This window comes from Bacillus rossius, chromosome 15, assembly GCF_032445375.1.
Source record: "Bacillus rossius redtenbacheri isolate Brsri chromosome 15, Brsri_v3, whole genome shotgun sequence".
Lineage (NCBI taxonomy): Eukaryota > Metazoa > Arthropoda > Insecta > Phasmatodea > Bacillidae > Bacillus > Bacillus rossius.
In genome coordinates, this window is record NC_086342.1 from 35,299,088 (window position 1) to 35,317,968 (window position 18,881).

At 33.8% G+C, this 18,881-nt stretch overlaps 1 protein-coding gene across 1 annotated transcript in view; it reads right to left on the reverse strand.

The window, feature by feature from the left end:
* The window catches only part of LOC134539674 (cytoplasmic dynein 2 heavy chain 1), a 446,052-nt gene that overhangs the window by 298,465 nt on the left and 128,706 nt on the right, over positions 1-18,881 (reverse strand). Inside the window, exons 23-25 of the mRNA XM_063381862.1 lie at positions 3,438-3,708; positions 3,126-3,293; positions 2,282-2,440 (exon numbers count right to left, since the gene is read on the reverse strand). Of these exons, the coding sequence (XP_063237932.1) occupies positions 2,282-2,440; positions 3,126-3,293; positions 3,438-3,708 (598 nt within the window). The remainder of the gene's footprint in view (positions 1-2,281; positions 2,441-3,125; positions 3,294-3,437; positions 3,709-18,881) is intronic.

Here is an 18,881-nt window from a genome sequence, read left to right on the forward strand (position 1 = left end):
AGTTAGAATAATGAAATCATAATATATTTATTTATTGGTATTTATTGATTGTAGAGGACGTGGAAGGTTCCAACTCATTTTTCATCACTATTTATTTTTCTTAATAAATGTTATGTGTTCTATTGTTTTTAGGGTTATCTGAGCTACACTTTTAATTAGAGCCCCCCCCCCCCCCCCGAAAATGAGACGTGACCATATCAACAAGGTGATGTCATCTTGGCCATAAAAAAATTTCTGACATTCAATTTTTGAAATTAGGCTTTGTTGTTGACGCCCTCCCTAAGCCCAATGTGCCTCACGCCGTCGACACCCCTCTCCTCCCATCACCACCCTCTATTTCAAACCTCCCGCCCCGTGTGCAGGTGTGTGTGCATGTGAGCCTTGGCCCTGCAAGAGGCAGTAGCTTCAGTGCCACGTTCCCGTAAAAACTTAATTAAAATAATAAGTAATTGTAATGCAAACCTTTTATTTTCATCTTTTTTTATATTCCTAAGTGTTTATGTTTTCAGTTGTAGTTAGTAAGGACGGTGCAGCGCCCGCAACTACTTTTTTGAGCTTTAACGAATAAATTAAAAATAACAAATAAGTTAAGTTTGGTAATGATAAATCACTGTGGTCAGTTTTTGCTTAATGTTTAAGAGGGTTTGTCATGTTAATACCTGGTAACATAACGGGAACTTAACGCTTCCCGGCGGCCATGATGCCCTGGCCTCGTCAGTCAGCTTCCATTCGCCGCCCGGGGTAGAAGGTCTGCGCGTGCCTCGTCGACTTTAACTTTAGTTTTCACTGATCTGGTAACATCCGTCGCTCCGTAATTATTTCTTAAACCTTTTTCTTTTCCTCGAGGTCTACCCCGGGAGGATGGCTCTTTAACGTAATTATTTAAATCCAGTTGGAAATTTTATTTCTTAATACGTAACGAACTTTCGAGGCCAGGCCACGAGGTGACCTGGTCAGCCTTTAAGCCGGGGTAATATTCCTGTTGCCATGTTATTTCAGTGTATCAGTTAATAACTCTTTTCACGTAATTACTTATGTAAAATTTTATTTCTTTGTGCCGCTCGACATCAATAAAGAGCTTTCCCTAGACTTCTGTGAGCTTCACTGAGCAGCCGCGTGAGTCCCGAGGCGTGTGGGACTAGTGCTCCTGCGCAAAGGGGGAGTCGAGCCTAGTCCCCACACGGGTCACGTCACGGCCCCGAGCGAGGAGTCTACGGCCGGGTCCACGTGCTCCTACACGTGGTGGCGCCCAAGTTACGCAATTTCAATATATCCGAAACACCCCCCCGTAACAACATTGTTAAAGCATAGTAGATAATTTATTAGAATTCCTGAAGTTAATAATAACTGGCTACTAATAGTTTTCCTTTTGAAGTCACTGGCATTTATTATAAAGATAGTAACTCATTTTTGAGAATAACTACAACTGAAGTTAAAATTGTTAATAGAGACTATCTTATTCTTTATCAATCTTTTAATGTGTCATTTATGCTTTAATGAAGGAAATTTTTTAATATTAAACAATGACTAGTGACACGATTTTATTGCTTTAATTTTAGAGCAGTTTCATTTGTTAAAACAGGAGATTTCCGACTTATTGTTTTAATTTTTATATGTCTTTATTTATAAAATTAGTGTTATTCAACCAAACATGAAACAAAATAAATATATCTCAATACTTGCTTTACCATAATAGTCATTTTAATTGACACCCAATGCACTTATACAATAAAATATTAGTAATAAGCATGTCTAGAACAGAACTACTTAGAGAAATAAAAATAAATCAGCAATTATTTTTGTGTTTTAAAAATGGGCCAGCTTATTAATATAAAAACTTGTTACTAATAAAGATGCAAGATCAAATAACATAATATTAATTTTATTCCAATTCATTTAGTTAAAACATTTTGGTACAAAGTTAATACTAAATAAATTAAAATCAATAATTTTTTCCATAGTTAAAGATAAATTTTTTTTATTTGAGTTAAGTTTTGTAAAATTCCTGGTTTATTTCATATTTTTGTTACATTTTGGTAAAAAAAAATGGTGGTTTAACATAAATTTCTGTGTTAAATGTTGTTTTGACATGCTTTGCGATGTTATTTCGGTTTTATCTAAATTCACCATATAATCTTGTCCATAAAAAATGACAAAATAGTTATGGCCTTAAATCTGCTGAAACCAGTATGGTATTTTTTGTTCTACCTCAATCAATTCTAACTCATACAAGCAATGTATAAGATGCTATGGTGCTGGTGTAAATTTTAAACAGCCTTACCTTATTGAGGATATCCTTGAAGTCTATTATCAACATTACGCTGGTGCCGCGAGAATCCTTGTGCTCCAGCAGCGAGAACTTTGCCTCCACTTCCCAGATGTCCAGCTCTCCTAAGGCCTGTCTGATTACTATTTCACTCGATGCTCTGCTATTCAAGTCCTACAAGACAATTCACAATGAACAGTATGTTTTAAGCAGCAAGCCATTTTTTTTTCTTTTACTAATATTTAATAATTTTTTGATTGCACCTTGAAAGGTAAACTTTACTTCAAGTAGGTACTATGTCTCATATATGGTTGAGTACCGAAAACTTAATGTAATGAGAACTTTCGGTTAAAATTGGGATCATTCTCAAATTTATGAGTATTGCTGGAGACAGCTTGAACCACAAATGTTCTTGATTCGTCAAATGGATTTTATGCCCTAACATGCATGGCTACAGATGATTCTTTTGGAATTAGTGTAATGAGACGAACCCCAAACGTAAAGAGTCCTTAAAAAAAAGGCATAACCTTGACATCCTGTTGTATATGGTCTTTAAATTAATGATCATGTCACATAAAACTTATCAAATATATAAAACATAGAAACTAATAAATAAATACAATAAATCACCCCCTTCATAAACATTCGAATAAACCAATGTTTCAAACAGTATATCAATTGTTTTAACTAAGCAATACATACAGTTAAACATTATTTTTATAACATTATGGAAATAATTTATTTAAATAAATGAAGTAAAAATATTTTCATTGAGAGCACAAAAATTTTGAAAATTTATTAGAGCATGTGTTTTGAGACCAAAATAACAGCCAATTATGGGCATCCCTCAAAACCATACCTGAAGATTGTTGGCTTGGGTAAGAATATTTTCTCTACAAGAAAGAAAATCTCCAAATACCAGATTTTCTATTGGTTTGCTTGGTATTCCGACAAGCCCAAACATTTCAAGCCAATGTTTATCGCTGAATATTTCTCCTCGCACAAACTTCAACAGAGGTAGAACTTCCTACAACACACAACATAAGCTAATTAGACATAGAATATCACACATGTAAATAAAATACATAAAGAAAATCAACATTATACGAAGAAATCATAATTATGTATTATAAAAAATACAACTAAATACAGATGATCTGAGAAAACGAACCTTGTATCTTTCAACATCCTGTAGTAATCTTACAGTTAAAATAGTTGTCTCTTTGCTCGACTTCAGTTTCTCTTGCCACTCCAACAAAAATTCTTCAAACTTGTACGTTTTACTTCTGAAAATAATCCACTCTTCTTTCGCAAAATTTTGCAATCCTGAGTTGAAATCATCAAACAATGACCACATCTCTTCATGTTTCTTCAGATCATTTTCAATTTCTTCAAACATCACCAATTCAGGCGGTTCCATGCCAAAGTGAATGCAATCTTTGCTGGAAAAAAAAAATATATGTTTAGTAAATATCATCGTCTAAATAATTACATGAGTGAATGAATTAGGGTTTAATATTGTTGTGTTTTAATGGGGGGGAACTGGGTTTGTAAGGGATAGCCCAATTAAATTTTATTACAATTTTTTTGATTACTAATATTATATTACCAATAAATAATTGTACTTAAAAAATGTCCAATCACCAGTCACTGGCACTTAAAATTGTTTATTCACAAGTCTCTCAATGTCTGTCAAGTTCCACAGTTCACACTCCTCACTGGAGCTAGGCTCAACAGTGGTCCACACACACAGTCTCGCACCACTCAGTCGCACTCTTTCGATCCAGTCTCTCTGTGTCTCACCCTCTTCGCCAATGTTGCACTTCCCTTCACTCGCAGAACTCTCGGAGCCTCTCGCGGCACCTGCGTCACTGTTCAAGTACCTGGGGCGCCCTTCTCGATCCAACAAGAGCGGCTGTGAAGAATTGCATCATCCTGGGCTGACCCGACACCCAAAACATCGAGAAAGGCTGTGTTTATTCACGCCACTCCACGCCGTGAGCCGCGGAATTCCCAAGGCTGCTCAGCGGTAGATAACAGCGCCCAGGAAGGAAAATGCGCGGGGAGCGGAGGGGGGAGAGGGGTAGTAACGACCCTTGTAATCCGGCCAGTCGCGCGTGGCATGACTTACGTCACTGGACCGCGTGACGCCAGTGGCCGTGCAGGGCCGCCAACCAGCTCCGAACCTGGTCTCTCACGTTCTTAACAATATGTTGTTAATATAGAGACAAAATTTTATGGTTTTATTTTCAGACCAATTTCGTTTTTAAAACAGGAAATTTCTGTGTTGTTGGTTTTATTTTTTATGTAATCTGTTTATTAAACAAGATATAATATAACTGAACAAGTATGACACTTAGATGTACAAATTTCATGCTAAATAAATTACTATAATTGAATTTAATATTTAAAGGTTTACATATTTGTCATTAGAGTTAAGTTTTGATTGAAAATACTGATAATTTTAATGATGATTTATGCATTTCAGTGTTTAGTGATGTATTAATTTGAATTTCAGTGTTGTACAGTAAATTGACATGCTTTTCGGTGTTATTTATATTAACGCAATTAACCGTATAATCTTGTCCCTAGTGATGAGACTAAAATGTGGACTTCAAAGCAATCTGTTACAAACACATATTAAGTAAGTTTACCAAAAGAAGACATGACATCCGTACTAAAATTATAAATAGAAAATCGTGTTGGTCTGTTTGTCACTCTTTCACGCAATAACAGAGCAATGGATCGACATGATTTTTGTCATATAGATATTTTATGGGCCGGAGAGTGACACAGACTACATATAATTATGAAATTCCATCCTTAAGGAGAGAAAAATAGGTAAATTCAGTTTTATAATAGAAAATCATAGGAGGTAGGTCATAGACACACAAACAGGGAACCACACATAACTTAGAAAGTCACAACTTAGAACTGTCATAACTTAGAAAAATTGGAAAAATCCACGTAACTTAGAAACACATAACTTAGAATGATCATAACTTAGAAACACACAACTTAGAAACACACAATGCAGAACCACACAACTTAGAAATGTCATAATGTATAAAGTCACAACTTAGAACTATCATAACTTAGAACTGTCATAACTTAGAACTGTCATAACTTAGAAACACGTAACTTATAAACACGCAACGCAGAACTACACAACTTAGAAACGTCATAACGTAGAAAGTCACAACTTAGAACTATCACAACTTATAAACACAACTTAGAACTGTCATAACTTAGAGACACGTAACTTAGAAACACGCAATGCAGAACCACACAACTTAGAAACGTCGTAACGTAGAAAGTCATAACTTAGAACTATCACAAGTTAGAAACACACAACTTAGAATGATCATAACTTAGAAACACATAACTTAGAAACACACAACGCAGAACCACACAACTTAGAAATGTCATAATGTAGAAAGTCACAACTTAGAACTATCACAACTTAGAAACACACAACTTAGAACTGTCATAACTTAGAAACATGTAACTTAGAAACACGCAATACAGAACCACACAACTTAGAAACGTCGTAACATAGAAAGTCATAACTTAGAACTATCACAAGTTAGAAACACACAACTTAGAACGATCATAACTTAGAAACACATAACGCCGAATCACGTTACTTAGAATTTGAATGAGAAGGCGTAAATATTTTGAAAGGACTGTAGTGAGAAATATTTTTGTTTGCACTCCCTGCATTCAGAGCTGCACTCTTGTGGCTAAATAGTTACTTTCGCATTCAGTTTGGTTCTCTCTGTATAGATGGCGCTGTTAGTTCCACACAGAGCTAAATTGACTCCAGCTAATGGTTTGCTCGCCACATCTGAACGACACGTTTATTTTATTCCTGTTTTCAATGATTATGATTTAATTTGTGTTAGTAAAACAGTTTTTTGTATAGCTATAATAAATTAAGTTGATTACATAAAAAGCGTTGGGCTAAATTCACGTTTTTAAATAACTACAAGTAAAACCAAGAAGAAAAAAAATTGAATTAATTTTCCCGGTTTATATGACGTCACTGTTGACGGAAAATTAAAACGAAATAAATATATATAAATTGAACTTGTATTATCTGATGTACTTTCGTTGTAGCGTCATTAGGTATTCTTCTCTCGAAGGTTACATTAGTGCCATTTATTTAATATAAAATTTTTACATTTTTTTAAATGTAGCGTTAAACATAATCTTGAGAATATAAATACAGAATGTATGTAAAATAATCGTTAAAAATTTAATAAGTGAGAAATCACGTAATGTAGAGAAAGCAGAAACATTAATGTTCAGACGCAGGGCAGTTATTAAATCTTTTTAAAACATTTTTAGATAAAAAGCGTTGCAAATTTTATATATATGAGGAACATAAAAATTTAATTTTTTCATTACATAAAATTTATATCAAGGTACTATTTTCCTGTTGATTTCCGGGGCAATACTGCACAAGCAATGTTTATTGGGGATGCAGAAAATGTTTGGCCAGACAGCTGGTTCCAACATGACGGCTAGGTCATTGGAGAGGTGGTAAAAAATCAAAATTCATGAAATGATTTCGAACCTGAGCTTTCGCGTTTGCGTTATACGTAGTGCATTTCCGAGTAACTCTCATTACTTGATGTGAGATAATGTAGTATTTTTACGGGCATACAGTTTTAAATTTAAAAGTATATATTTTATTACAAATTTTTTCTTTGTAACTTTGATTATTTTATTATTTGCGTAACCTATTTTCATAGTTTTAAAATAAAATTCGATAACTATTTTAGTTAAATATACCTATTCATATCTTTGAATGAGTTACCCGTAGTTATTTATAACGATTTTTGACTAATATTATAAAAATTTTGCAGGGGTATTTTCAGTTTATATATTAATCATTACTTTGAATTAGTAACAGTTTAGGAAAAATTGCTGTTTCTTTTCTTCGGCTCGTAGAAGTTTCAATCGAGTTCATATTTCAGCGTGACTCATGTGGCTGAAAATGCGGGTCGATCTGCTCGGTGTGACCTGAGTTATGCCCTACGTCTAAATCAGAAATTTTACTATCTCTCGCGGACAATCTCTTCCATCACGTAAGATTGCAGCGTATTATGTCTACAGACTTTTAAGTTTCCAATGTCTTAGTAAATAAGTTGAAATGTACGTACTACGGCAGTTCCCCCCCCCCCTTTTTTATAGTAAAGTGATAACAATATACAGTTTTTCATCAATTAATGATTACATTATTTTTTATTTCGTATTTCGCACAATAAACGTAAAAATTTAATATTATGTATTTTAATGGTTCTATGAAAAAAAAATTCCCTTTTCTTATTTACTTTACTCTAAAAGTAAGAACTGTGTAAGGTGATTTGGACGAATATTTCAAGCTCTATTGCTTGCAACCAGATAACTATTTACTCGACTTTGAATTAACACTTTCACTAATTCATTGCCAAGTGCGAGTCGGTGAGTGGAGAGGCATTAATCACAAATGAGTTAACTAATTGTTTTTTTGAGAAAAATGCTGTGACACATTTACTTAATTGAATGTCTGTGGTTGGTTATGTTATGTGTAGACCTACATTATATCAGTCTGTGGCTTTTTGCCTTATAGTGCTACACTCCATTAACAAGTAATTTGAACATTATTCATTTGTGTTGTTTTGTCATATTTTGAAACACACAAAACTCCTTTTGATATATTTTTAAAGAATTCTTAACAAAAAAAGTATTTATAATGAATAAGAAGTTCATGCCAGTATGCATTCAAAATAAACTTTTTTTCTAACATTCATTATGAGAAGTGTATAAATGTATGTCCGGAAACTGAAGTCGGTGCGTAGTGTGTTTGGAGTCCACCATCTTGGATTGTGACATCACGGCGGCCATCTTGAATGACCTTGACTATGATCTCGCCGCCATATTGGAATCTACCATTTTGTTTCTGAAACTTTCCACCATCTTAAAATCGAATACCCCAATTCGTTACGGCCGCAATCTGCTTTTTCCATCATCTTGTTTTTATCTACCGGAAGTTGTCATCTTTCTATTCTTTCTTCTACTGGAGGTCGCCATCTTGGATTATGTATTGTCTACCATTTTTGTTTCTGCTATTTTTTCCTAGAGTGTGTCAGCTACTCTCTGTCTCATGTACATAAGTTCGATGTTCCATTACCTACTAATGAGGTTATGACCCTTATCGACATATTAAATTTAATTTTTTATACTGTATACATTGGCAGTTAGGTGATTCGAACCATGGCAGTTCGGAACTCTGGATTAGAAACATACGCCTTTTACCACATGACCATCGAGACATTTAACAGACTGAGAATTATATAAGGTATATATAAAAAATGTCGCATATGAAATAAAAATAGCAGAATTTGTTAGAGGAACTGCCTCCATACTTGTTTTCAATTCACAATAATAGGAGCGCGAGTGTCACGTAGTACACCAACCATATGCTAGAGGGCGCTGCCACCATCTTTGTTTTCAGTTCTTGCTAGCAGGCACGTTAGTGTCCAGCCGTTTACTATAGAGCGCTACCGCTATGTTGGCAAGAGTGCAGGAGCATTTATTGCAACAAAGTTGTCACTTCCGCCATCTTTTCGAACATCATAGCCATCATATTGTAATTCTGTAATTATTAACCTATTTATCCGGAAATTATTCCAAAAATTATTAAAAAAATCGCCCATTAATGTAATGATTGACCCGATTGATTTAAGTCTTTGGTTCAATCATTGACCAATACAAATAAAGTTTTATGATTAAAATTTAATTTAATTTAATTCATTTAAAAATACAAAAAAATATATATTTACTGTCCTGATCTATCAGCTTCCAGTGAGCCGCAGATGTAGATTTGGTTGCCATATTGAAATTCTGTACTTATTAAATAAATAATCGAGAAAAAATCAACAAAATATTAGATAATTAGCCAAATAATATATCGATTGAATCAATCGATTTCAGTCCTCGGTTTGAAGACTTGGTTCGACCTTGGTCAATGAAAAAAAAAAAATTTATTTTTTATTTCTCTCTTTACCTTCTGACAATTGGATAGTTGGCCTTACAACGAAACGTCTCTCTAGACAGGCCGTATGACAAGCGTCTCCACACCAAGAGGTTTGGAAACCCCTTCAGCTTACTCATGTACCATTTCAGGTATAGACAAAGTATCCCGAACCAAAGATCTAATTCATCGATTTTCAGCATACTGTTCAAACAGATCATTTACAATGTCAGCCTTGTAGGCCAAGCGTATACGAACAACGATGTATTCGTTTTCGATACTTGTTATGTTTTACTGCTGATAAAGACACTGCACCCGTTAAAGTCTCCTCTAGTATGTAAACGATGATGGTAGACCTCCACAATGATCTATACTGACGATAGTCAGCATTACTGTTGTAGGTGATAGGTCAGACTGAACTTAAGAACCTTCAATTGGTGATGGTACATAAGTCATCAAGGTCTTCGTCATTGTTGCGACTGCTACTGTCCAGTCCGAGTAAAGATTAAAATCAACATTTCCAAATTGCTCTGGCTTCCACAGCTCCAACTGGCTACGACGGCTACAATGGCTACAGCAGCTCCAACTGGCTACAACGGCTACAATGGCTCCAACTCTCTACAACAGCTACAACTGAATTTGGCTCCAATTGGTTTCAATCATATTTAGCCCGAAACTGTCTCGATTGCTGAGAAGGCTTTTTTGTTACTTATTATTTTGTTTGGTGACGATTATTGCATATTTTAGTTAGAAATTGTAGTGTGAAAAAACAATCTTAGGCGATAAATTAAAATACAAGAAATAAAACATTTTTTTTTTCAAAATACCAAATATAATTTATTTTTCAATAAAACACACTTGCAGGTAAAACAAGGCATTATTGTACTATCCCGTACATCTTAGTTCATGAAGAATAGTACATTTTTCTTTAGTGATGGATATATTTTTAACATTTTGGGAAGCAAGTAGAAGTCTTAACCTATCGACCAATATTTTAGGATCTTCTCATGTTGTGTAATCAATTTCTTCTGCTGCTGCCTCCATCTTCTTTGCACTTTTACTGCCAATTTTCTGAGAAACTCGATAGTCTTCTGTTTTAAAACCAGCCTCATAGTTATTATAATTATAATCGTCCCATTGATCATTACGGAAATGATCAGAATTGATAATTTTAACATGTCGCTTCCATCGTTTTGGTCTCAGTGTTTCATCACAATTGTCAATCTTGTAAGATTCAGGTGCTTCAGTTTGGACTTTGATCTTGAAAGGTTCAAGTGTGTCATCACGTTATTCGAACTTGTCAGCTTCAGATGCTTTTATATTGTTTTCAGTTCTGCAAAGATGACTTGAATTTGCTATTGATAATTTTTTTTTCATTTCCATTAAAGATTCTACTTTCTTCGTTAGCATTTAATTTCAAATCATTAACGAAATCTGGGATAGTGTTGTCTTTATTTCACTTTCTGGATGATGAAGCACCGTTCTTGTTATCATCAGTTAGCTTGGTTGTACAGATCTTGTGATGTTTATTCAAGATATTTCGTTAACTAAATGCTGCTGAGTGCAACCTTTGAATAAAGGTGCAACTAAATAATTTTTGGTAATGTCCCAAAATACACTCGCTTCTCTCATGACGGTTAACATTTATTGCAAGGTAAATTTCTTGCTGCAATAACTACACTTGTGTCCGTTCGATAACGGCTACAGACATCGCTACGGAATCCATACTAGCTTCTGTGAATGTGGTCAGAAGCATACTGAGTGTTCCAAACTAAAACATAAATTCAAGTAGGAATTTCAGTAAACCATCAGCTAGAGTTAATTTTACATTTGTTGAAAAATTCATTTCCAAGTAGATCTGCTTTTCACCAACAGATGTCTCCTCATGTAATTGCTCACAGTGTTCGTAATTTAAACAATATATCTGAATCCATCTAGTACAATTTACCTTGTATAATAATGCAAGTATAAAACATTTGTTATTTGTTATGTTTTAAGCGAGATGCGGGATGCTCACTCACGATCGGAATAGAAGAGCTTTGTTAGACCTCAAGCAGAAGGAGAATAGTCTTGAATGCTGTGTTTCTCAGCTTTTTTAATATATAGAAATCGACTCAGTGATAAATCTAATTTATCTGTGAGTTTCACCTGATTTAATTTGCAGTTGTAATTTGGTAACAGGAATTCACTAACTAAATGTAAAACTGAATACAATTGCATGATTCATATCTAAAAAATGCTTGAAATGATTACCTACTTTTTAATGATTAACCAGAAGCAACAAAAGTTTTGACTGGAATAACCAGGAGCACAGGGAGAACACCAACAAAATGTTGTCAGGAATAAAAAGTGGCCGAGGTCAAAGTCAAGGTAATGCAAGATGGTCGCCGTGAAGTCACAATCCAAGATGATGGACCTCAACCACACACAATGTACTGGCACCAGATGCCGGACATACATTTATATATTACTCGTATGCCACATCGGAATTTTTTAGGGGAAAATCACAGAGTAGCGGTTCCTGGAAAACAATTTGAATAAACTAAAGTTAAAGGTTAGTTAAGTTGCCTTTATTAATTACGAATAAAGTTTTACTTACGTACCAAATAAATATTACTACTTCTGAATTTACGCAACGAATCTTCCACTTGACGGTTTTGTATTAGCCTTATTTACAAGAAGCTGCTATTTTATAAAATTACCATATTAGGAACCTATCCTAATTTTTTCTGTTACAATATAGATTTTATACTCCTTATATACGAATTCTAACCAAATGAATAGTGCCCACAGCGTCATCTAAGAATAATTAGTTCTTGAGTTTGGCTAGGTTAATTTTAGTTCTCAGTATATGTTCTTTAATACTAAGTGGGTTGAGTGTTGGAAAAACAAGTAAGTATGTTTTAACTGTGCGTAGCCTTGCTTTTGTGAATAACAGATTGTTTTGCAAACAGCCTTTCTGTTTTATTTGTACAAAACATTTCTTTTAAGATATTTTCGTATGGTAAGCTTTCGCTTGATTCGTTGTGAGGATGATTTTGACTTTCCACTAAAATCTATAGAATTGGTTGTAGGGAAAGTGGAAAATAAGTACATTTCATCTTAAACTATTTTAGTAATTTGGTTGCTCTTGTATTATGTACTAGCCAGGCCCCGATTTCAGGAGCCATCGCTCTGGGAAAATAATTTTTAGCCGCCCCCCTTTTTTTCCAGTTCCCCGCAAAAATAATAAAACTTTTCAAAGTCAAGCTTATTTATAATAAGTTTTAAAACAGCACATTATGCAACTAAATACTAAGGTTTTTCAAAGACAAAGGCTGTGTGTATTTTTTTTAATTTAATAAATGCTTGTAGTATTTTTATACTGTGTTATAGGTACCGTAATAAAATATGAGTTACAGTATACTATTAAACAAATTTTAAATCTTTTTCTAAATTATTTTATTTAGTAATTTATATTTTTAGGCATTATTTCTCGTCCCTCAAACCTTTATTTCCAATTTTTTTCGTACCACGTATTCTTTCACCACTCAAAAACTGGAAATCTGGGCGAATGCCCGGTTGACCCATACATAAATTAGAGCCTAGTACTAGTACATTTTGTGGATCTACAGTGACGAAATTACTAGAATATGAAGCGCAATACGAAGTTAGGTCATGATATGTAAACATATCAATGCCTGATTATTAACTATTCATGTATACTTGGTTTATAAACACTTATCATTTTTTCCTATTATCATCGAGTTCTAAGGTAAAGCTGCCATGAAGTGAACGATTTTTTATAAGAAATTGGAAATTCATTCTTTTATTTTCAGTATCACTGGTAGAATAATATCTTTGAAAATATGATTTTTTTTACATCCAGTCATTCATATATGGTAATCCTGTATGTAACCTGTGGGTTGTTGTTTTTACACTGATTTTTTTTTTGCAAGTTCTCGTAAAGCAAACGCAGTTGTGAATCATGGTAGTTGAAAGTGTAGACGTCCAATAGCGCTGGATTTCAGTAATTAATAAACAGAGTATGCGGTTTTTTTTTTTAACGAGTTTATTTGAGAACTTTTAATTTGTAGTTCGCTATTATAAGACATTATTTTCAATTTGCCTCCAGAATCATTACTTTGTTTTTTAATTATATTTAATTATATAATTATGTTTATACATGTGTGTAAATCATGACCGTGGTTATTTTATCGTAACTCAACAAATTTTCAGTTAATTAATTTTTATCGTAACCGGAAAAATTCAATCACTTCATTACCATTTGTTAAGTTTTCACACACTGTGGAAGCAGCGAACGCATATTGAAACCTAAATTTCTTGAAGTCCCATTACACATTGTGGAGCGGGCTTGAGCGGTAGATACGTGGCACTTTTCACGTGGAAGAAGTGTGAAATACATGACAATTTAACAATTGGATTTAACTGTAGTAAATTATGTTTAAGAAGTGACCACTGGCATCTGAAATTAAATAAAATCAACAAGTATAATTTGGCTACACCTTAAGGTGTTCACTAGTTGGCTACAAGGCTAATGTTATAAACTTCGCAAGAAAAGCAAACGCACAGGACGCTACATGCAAAAGTGCAATAAAACTGCGGCAATTCATATGTAAAATACGCCAGACGCTAGACATCGCCGACCCTGCAACTTGAAACAATACAAAAGTCGAAACAATTTACATTTGGCTTATTTCTATAAGTACCTAGTGTTAATTTTTATGTCAAAGTAAGCAATTCTTTATAATGAAAATTTTTATGTGCTTTCACTGTTTGGTAGTTTCATAAGTGAAAACGTGAAACGTGTAATAAAAATAAAGTCGTTAGCTTCCATACATATAACTTCAGTGTTTTCGGAACACGTTACATTAAATATGGAGGACAGAATTGCAAGATGTCTTGTGTGATTTTTAAAGGTTATTTGAAAACATTGTTATTTACCTTTTCTTGAGTTTCTTGTCTGAAACTGATAAGACTCGGTCTCATTGGGGGCCATCCCTAAATAACGCCACGCGTTAAGGGGAGGGGAGGTGGTCGACGAAGTGTGACATTGTGTGACAAGGGGTAGGAGGCGGCATAAGCTTCGTGATGTCACTTGTCCAAATATAAAATATTTAAATGCGAAACTTTAAATGTAAGCGAAAAACTTAGAAATATTACCAACATATCAATACGCCTATACAATTTAAGGTAATCAACTCATGAATGTGAAATTCAAAGAAGTTTTCGAGATTTGAAATTAGAGCGATTTATAGTATCAGCTGTGCAATATTTTAAAGATTTTGACTTGGATGCTATTTACATTGCCACAAATGCTCCGGGAAGAAGTGCATTTAACAGAGTTGAACGATAAATGGCCTCTGTGTTCCTGACATTAACAACCAAAATGAGAACGAAATGCCAGCTATGTCAGTGATAAGCTATATAGAGGAGTGGGTTCAGAGTCCATGGACACAAGATGATTGAGTTTTGTATCTTTCATTGATATAATTATTAGTTTATCATTCTTTAAGTAGTTTCTTGTTTTGTCAATTTTAAGAAATGTTTGATTTAATGTTATTTTGTTTAAAACATAGTTTTAATGAAAGTAAAAATAATTTTAAACTGCTGTTTTAATTAAATTAGTTCAATATATAAAGTTGGAAAATTTGTGACGTCACACCATCTGTGACAAGTCCCGGGTGGGGGTGGGGGGCAAAAAATCATGATTCGTGTGACATAATTTATGGATGGCCCCTTGCAAGTGTACATGTGCATATCTCAAAGCTCGTTGTTGTATTATCTGAAAGGGTGAAAAATTTTTATGTGTTAGAATACGATTGTAAAAAGTGAAAAAATGCAGATTTTTTAATAACATTATTTAATGTGAAGGTGGTTTAATTTTGGAAGTAACTTGGAACACTTAAACTAAACAAAAATTAATTTCCCCATAGAACTCAAGGAGACTGTATTGCGTTTTTTTAAATATTTTGTGTTTGTGAATACTCGAATTATATTTCATACAAACCAGCACGAAAATCTGCGTGAGTTTCATTCTGTCCATTGTCTTGAGAATCCGATTGCCCGTAAATTGTTCCCCCACCACGTGACAACTTATCTCCCCTTCCCCAGTGACGCACGGGTTTCCTGCCACACCCCACCCCCGCACATTTCAGGTATTCTTCTCCAAAACCCTATGACCTTGAGTCCGGGATCTCAGGCGCCCCGCCGAGGCATCACAATGACAAGCCATACAGTACAACCTGCAAACATTTCCGTCGACAACAAGCAGTCGCTGTGCTCCTATACTCAAGCATAAATATTCGTTCAACCTATTCATAAACAAAACTAAATTAACTTTTTTTTATTTAAGTATCTGATTTTGGGAGGCACATATCTAATTTCATTGAAAGAAATGTCAATGACAAACAAATATAGGTAAACGACTATGAAAAATAAACACAGGCCTGTTCCGTTCAATTAGCACTTTATTAATTCATCCTACTAATATTATAAATGCAAATTTGATTTTGATTGTTTGTTTGTTACGCTTTCACGCCTTAACTACTCAACCGATCATCATTAAATTTTGCATACACATTGTCAGGGGTACAGAAAAGGACATAGGATATATTTCATCAAAGAATAAATTATAGTTTAATAAACTAAAAGAAAACTTTAACAGCAAATCTAACTAATATATCGCTGGGTGTAGTTATTATTCGTTGCTATGAGCAATCCATTAGCACGGAGAAAAGTTTCCATAACATAAATTGTATGTATATTTTTTTACTGGCGAAAAATCTTATCAACTTTAAAAATCTACGGAATTCAAAAAAGAATAACCTAGAACCACAAACATGCGATCCCGCTTCGAATGGTGATGGTCCCATACCGGTACGTTTAGTCGTGTTTACGTGATTGCACCTCAAAGCAGAAGAAATTTCATCATTTATATATATATACTAGCTGCCCGACCCGGCTTCGCACGGCTATACTACAGGGAAAAGAAGACCAAATCTCCCATTTACAGTAATAATAAATGAAATACCATGGCAATTAATTTATTGCAATGTTTTTTAATGTATCGGAGAGAAAACGAATAGCACCGATGGTTTCCCAACTCTCGAGCACGCAACGTACAACTGGTGTACCCGTACTTCGCTTCGGCAGTCTGCAGGCAGTACACTCTTACGCCGCTCATTTTACATGCCCCTCCTTGTGGGTACGCCACTGCAGCGCCTCGAATGGAAAAAGAAAACAAAGCGATGCCCGTTGCCATGGAGACGAAGTAACCACTGTTGCACGGGCTTAACCACCCTTGGGAGCTGATTTTCCGAAAACGTCACCCTGAGTAACATAAGGAACATTACTGTCAAGTTTCAAGTCTGTAGGATACCTATATACTTGGAAAAAAAGAGCAACTTTTTACATTTAAATTCCCCGCAAAATATCAACGGTGATGAGGACTGCACTAACAATGACATAGTCGTTGCCATAGATACGAATAGCCGTTGCCATGGTGATTTTCTACCAATTCATTACAACATACACCTCTAAACCTCTAAAATTATCAATTTTTCTCTACTTTATTATGCATGTTTTATACATATACCTTATTCTTGAATCAATCTCTCTATTAAAAAAAATCGCATCAAAATACGTTGCGTAGTTTTAAAGATCTAAGCATTCATAATGATAGTCATACAGCGGGAAGCGACTTTGTTTTATATTACTATGTAAGATATAGATTACAAGCGGATGTTAATTAACTGTAGGTAATATTTAATATGGAGTGAAATCTTAAATTCGCGACAAGGCAGAACCTATTACTCTACTAACTCAAACTCCGCTATTTCTTTTCTTCCCCAACACTTAACCCTGATTTATATTGTGTAGTTTTTTTTTTCTTTTGTAAATATTTAACCTCTACCCGTATTGAACAACAACCTGAATTAAATGAGTTAATTATATTATTAATTAATTGAATTTAATAGTTTTGCTTCCTGTGTCGACCGACAATCTGAACTGAATGACAAAATCTACTTAAACGCGAGCTAACCGTGGGGTAAAGCTAGGAAGTAGTAAATGTGATGGATATTATTTTTATTATATTTAAAGAAATGAATGTATTATTTATCATTTATTCATTTCTTGTTCTACAAACTGCTAAAAATGTTTTATATATACACACATGTACATACAACATAAAAAAACACTCACGCATATTAGGTGTGTGTATATGTATATATATTCTTTCCTTGCACGCTTGCAGTTGTTAGGCTAATATTACACTATGCTTTTCTGACGCTGCGGCTAAAAATTACACTGAATATATATTACTTTTGACACAAGTAACTAAGAAATTTACTTTATCTTAAGTGAAGTATAAACATACTTGTAAAACATTTATTTAATAAATTAGTTGTATAATTATTTATTTTTTAATTTTTAGATCAGATTTTTCTAATGAAAAAGGTGTGGGACTAAGTAAGTTGTATGGTTGGATCAGATTTGGCATGTTTTCTTTAAAGAAGCAGTACAAATAACTGATATCAAAATGAATGTAAAAATCGAACAATTTCTTATATTTAGTTTTTTTAATTCAACTTTATTATATTATTGCTGTAGAAATGTGGTAATAATAACAGATGAACTGGGTTAACATTCAAAAGTGATGTTAACTTGTGAGAATTATAATATATCATATTTCAAAAGCACGTGTGCGCCACGTTCCGGTGCAACCATGCAGTAATAAAATAGTAAGTGAATCAATGAATTATTTTTTTAACACATTAAATAGTCATAATTGATTCTACACAAAAATATCACCAAGAAAGTATTGAAATACAAATTATTTTATTCCGAACTTAAATCGAAACTGAAATGTTAACACCACACATAATTTTACAACAACAAACATATTAAAAATGTAAATCTACTTAAATATTTGTTGTAAAGCCAATTTAATTAAAACGCCAAGGTTTGAACCGAGTAGGAATTTGAAAAAAATTAAAACTTATTGGCAGTTTCTAAAGAGAAATGTGTGTAATACACCAAGGGCCTTTCACGACTGCAGTGAAGAAAGCATCGACAATGCCATGGCTGCGGTCAGTAGGAATAACACGGAATAGAGACTATACTAAAAATCTGTCAAATTAAAAGTCATGCTACAAAATAAGTATGCTGTTGATAAAAACAAAACCTTTTAAGTGTTTTGTAAGGAATTTCCGAATAGAAAAAAAGTTCATATAAAGAAAAAAATACTAATATAATATAAAGTAAACTTAATATATGCAGAAGAGGCATGTGAGGTGAGTATGTTTAAAATAATAGTTTTACAATTTATGAAACACGGGATTTGTCGCGTTGTCGATGTGTATATAATGGCGTAAAGATCGTTTAACATGAAATAAAGGAAACTTTATTAAATTACCCCCTTCCCTTTCCTCTCTTCCAGAAGAATCTATGTAACAAATTAACGTCTCCGAGCAACGCGAAAGACAGAAAAACTAATTTATTATTGTAATTGACAGAATTGATAAAAAATGCATAGCAAAACAGGGTTTAAAATATATGCATTGATCTTAAAAGTAGAGAAACTTTAAAATA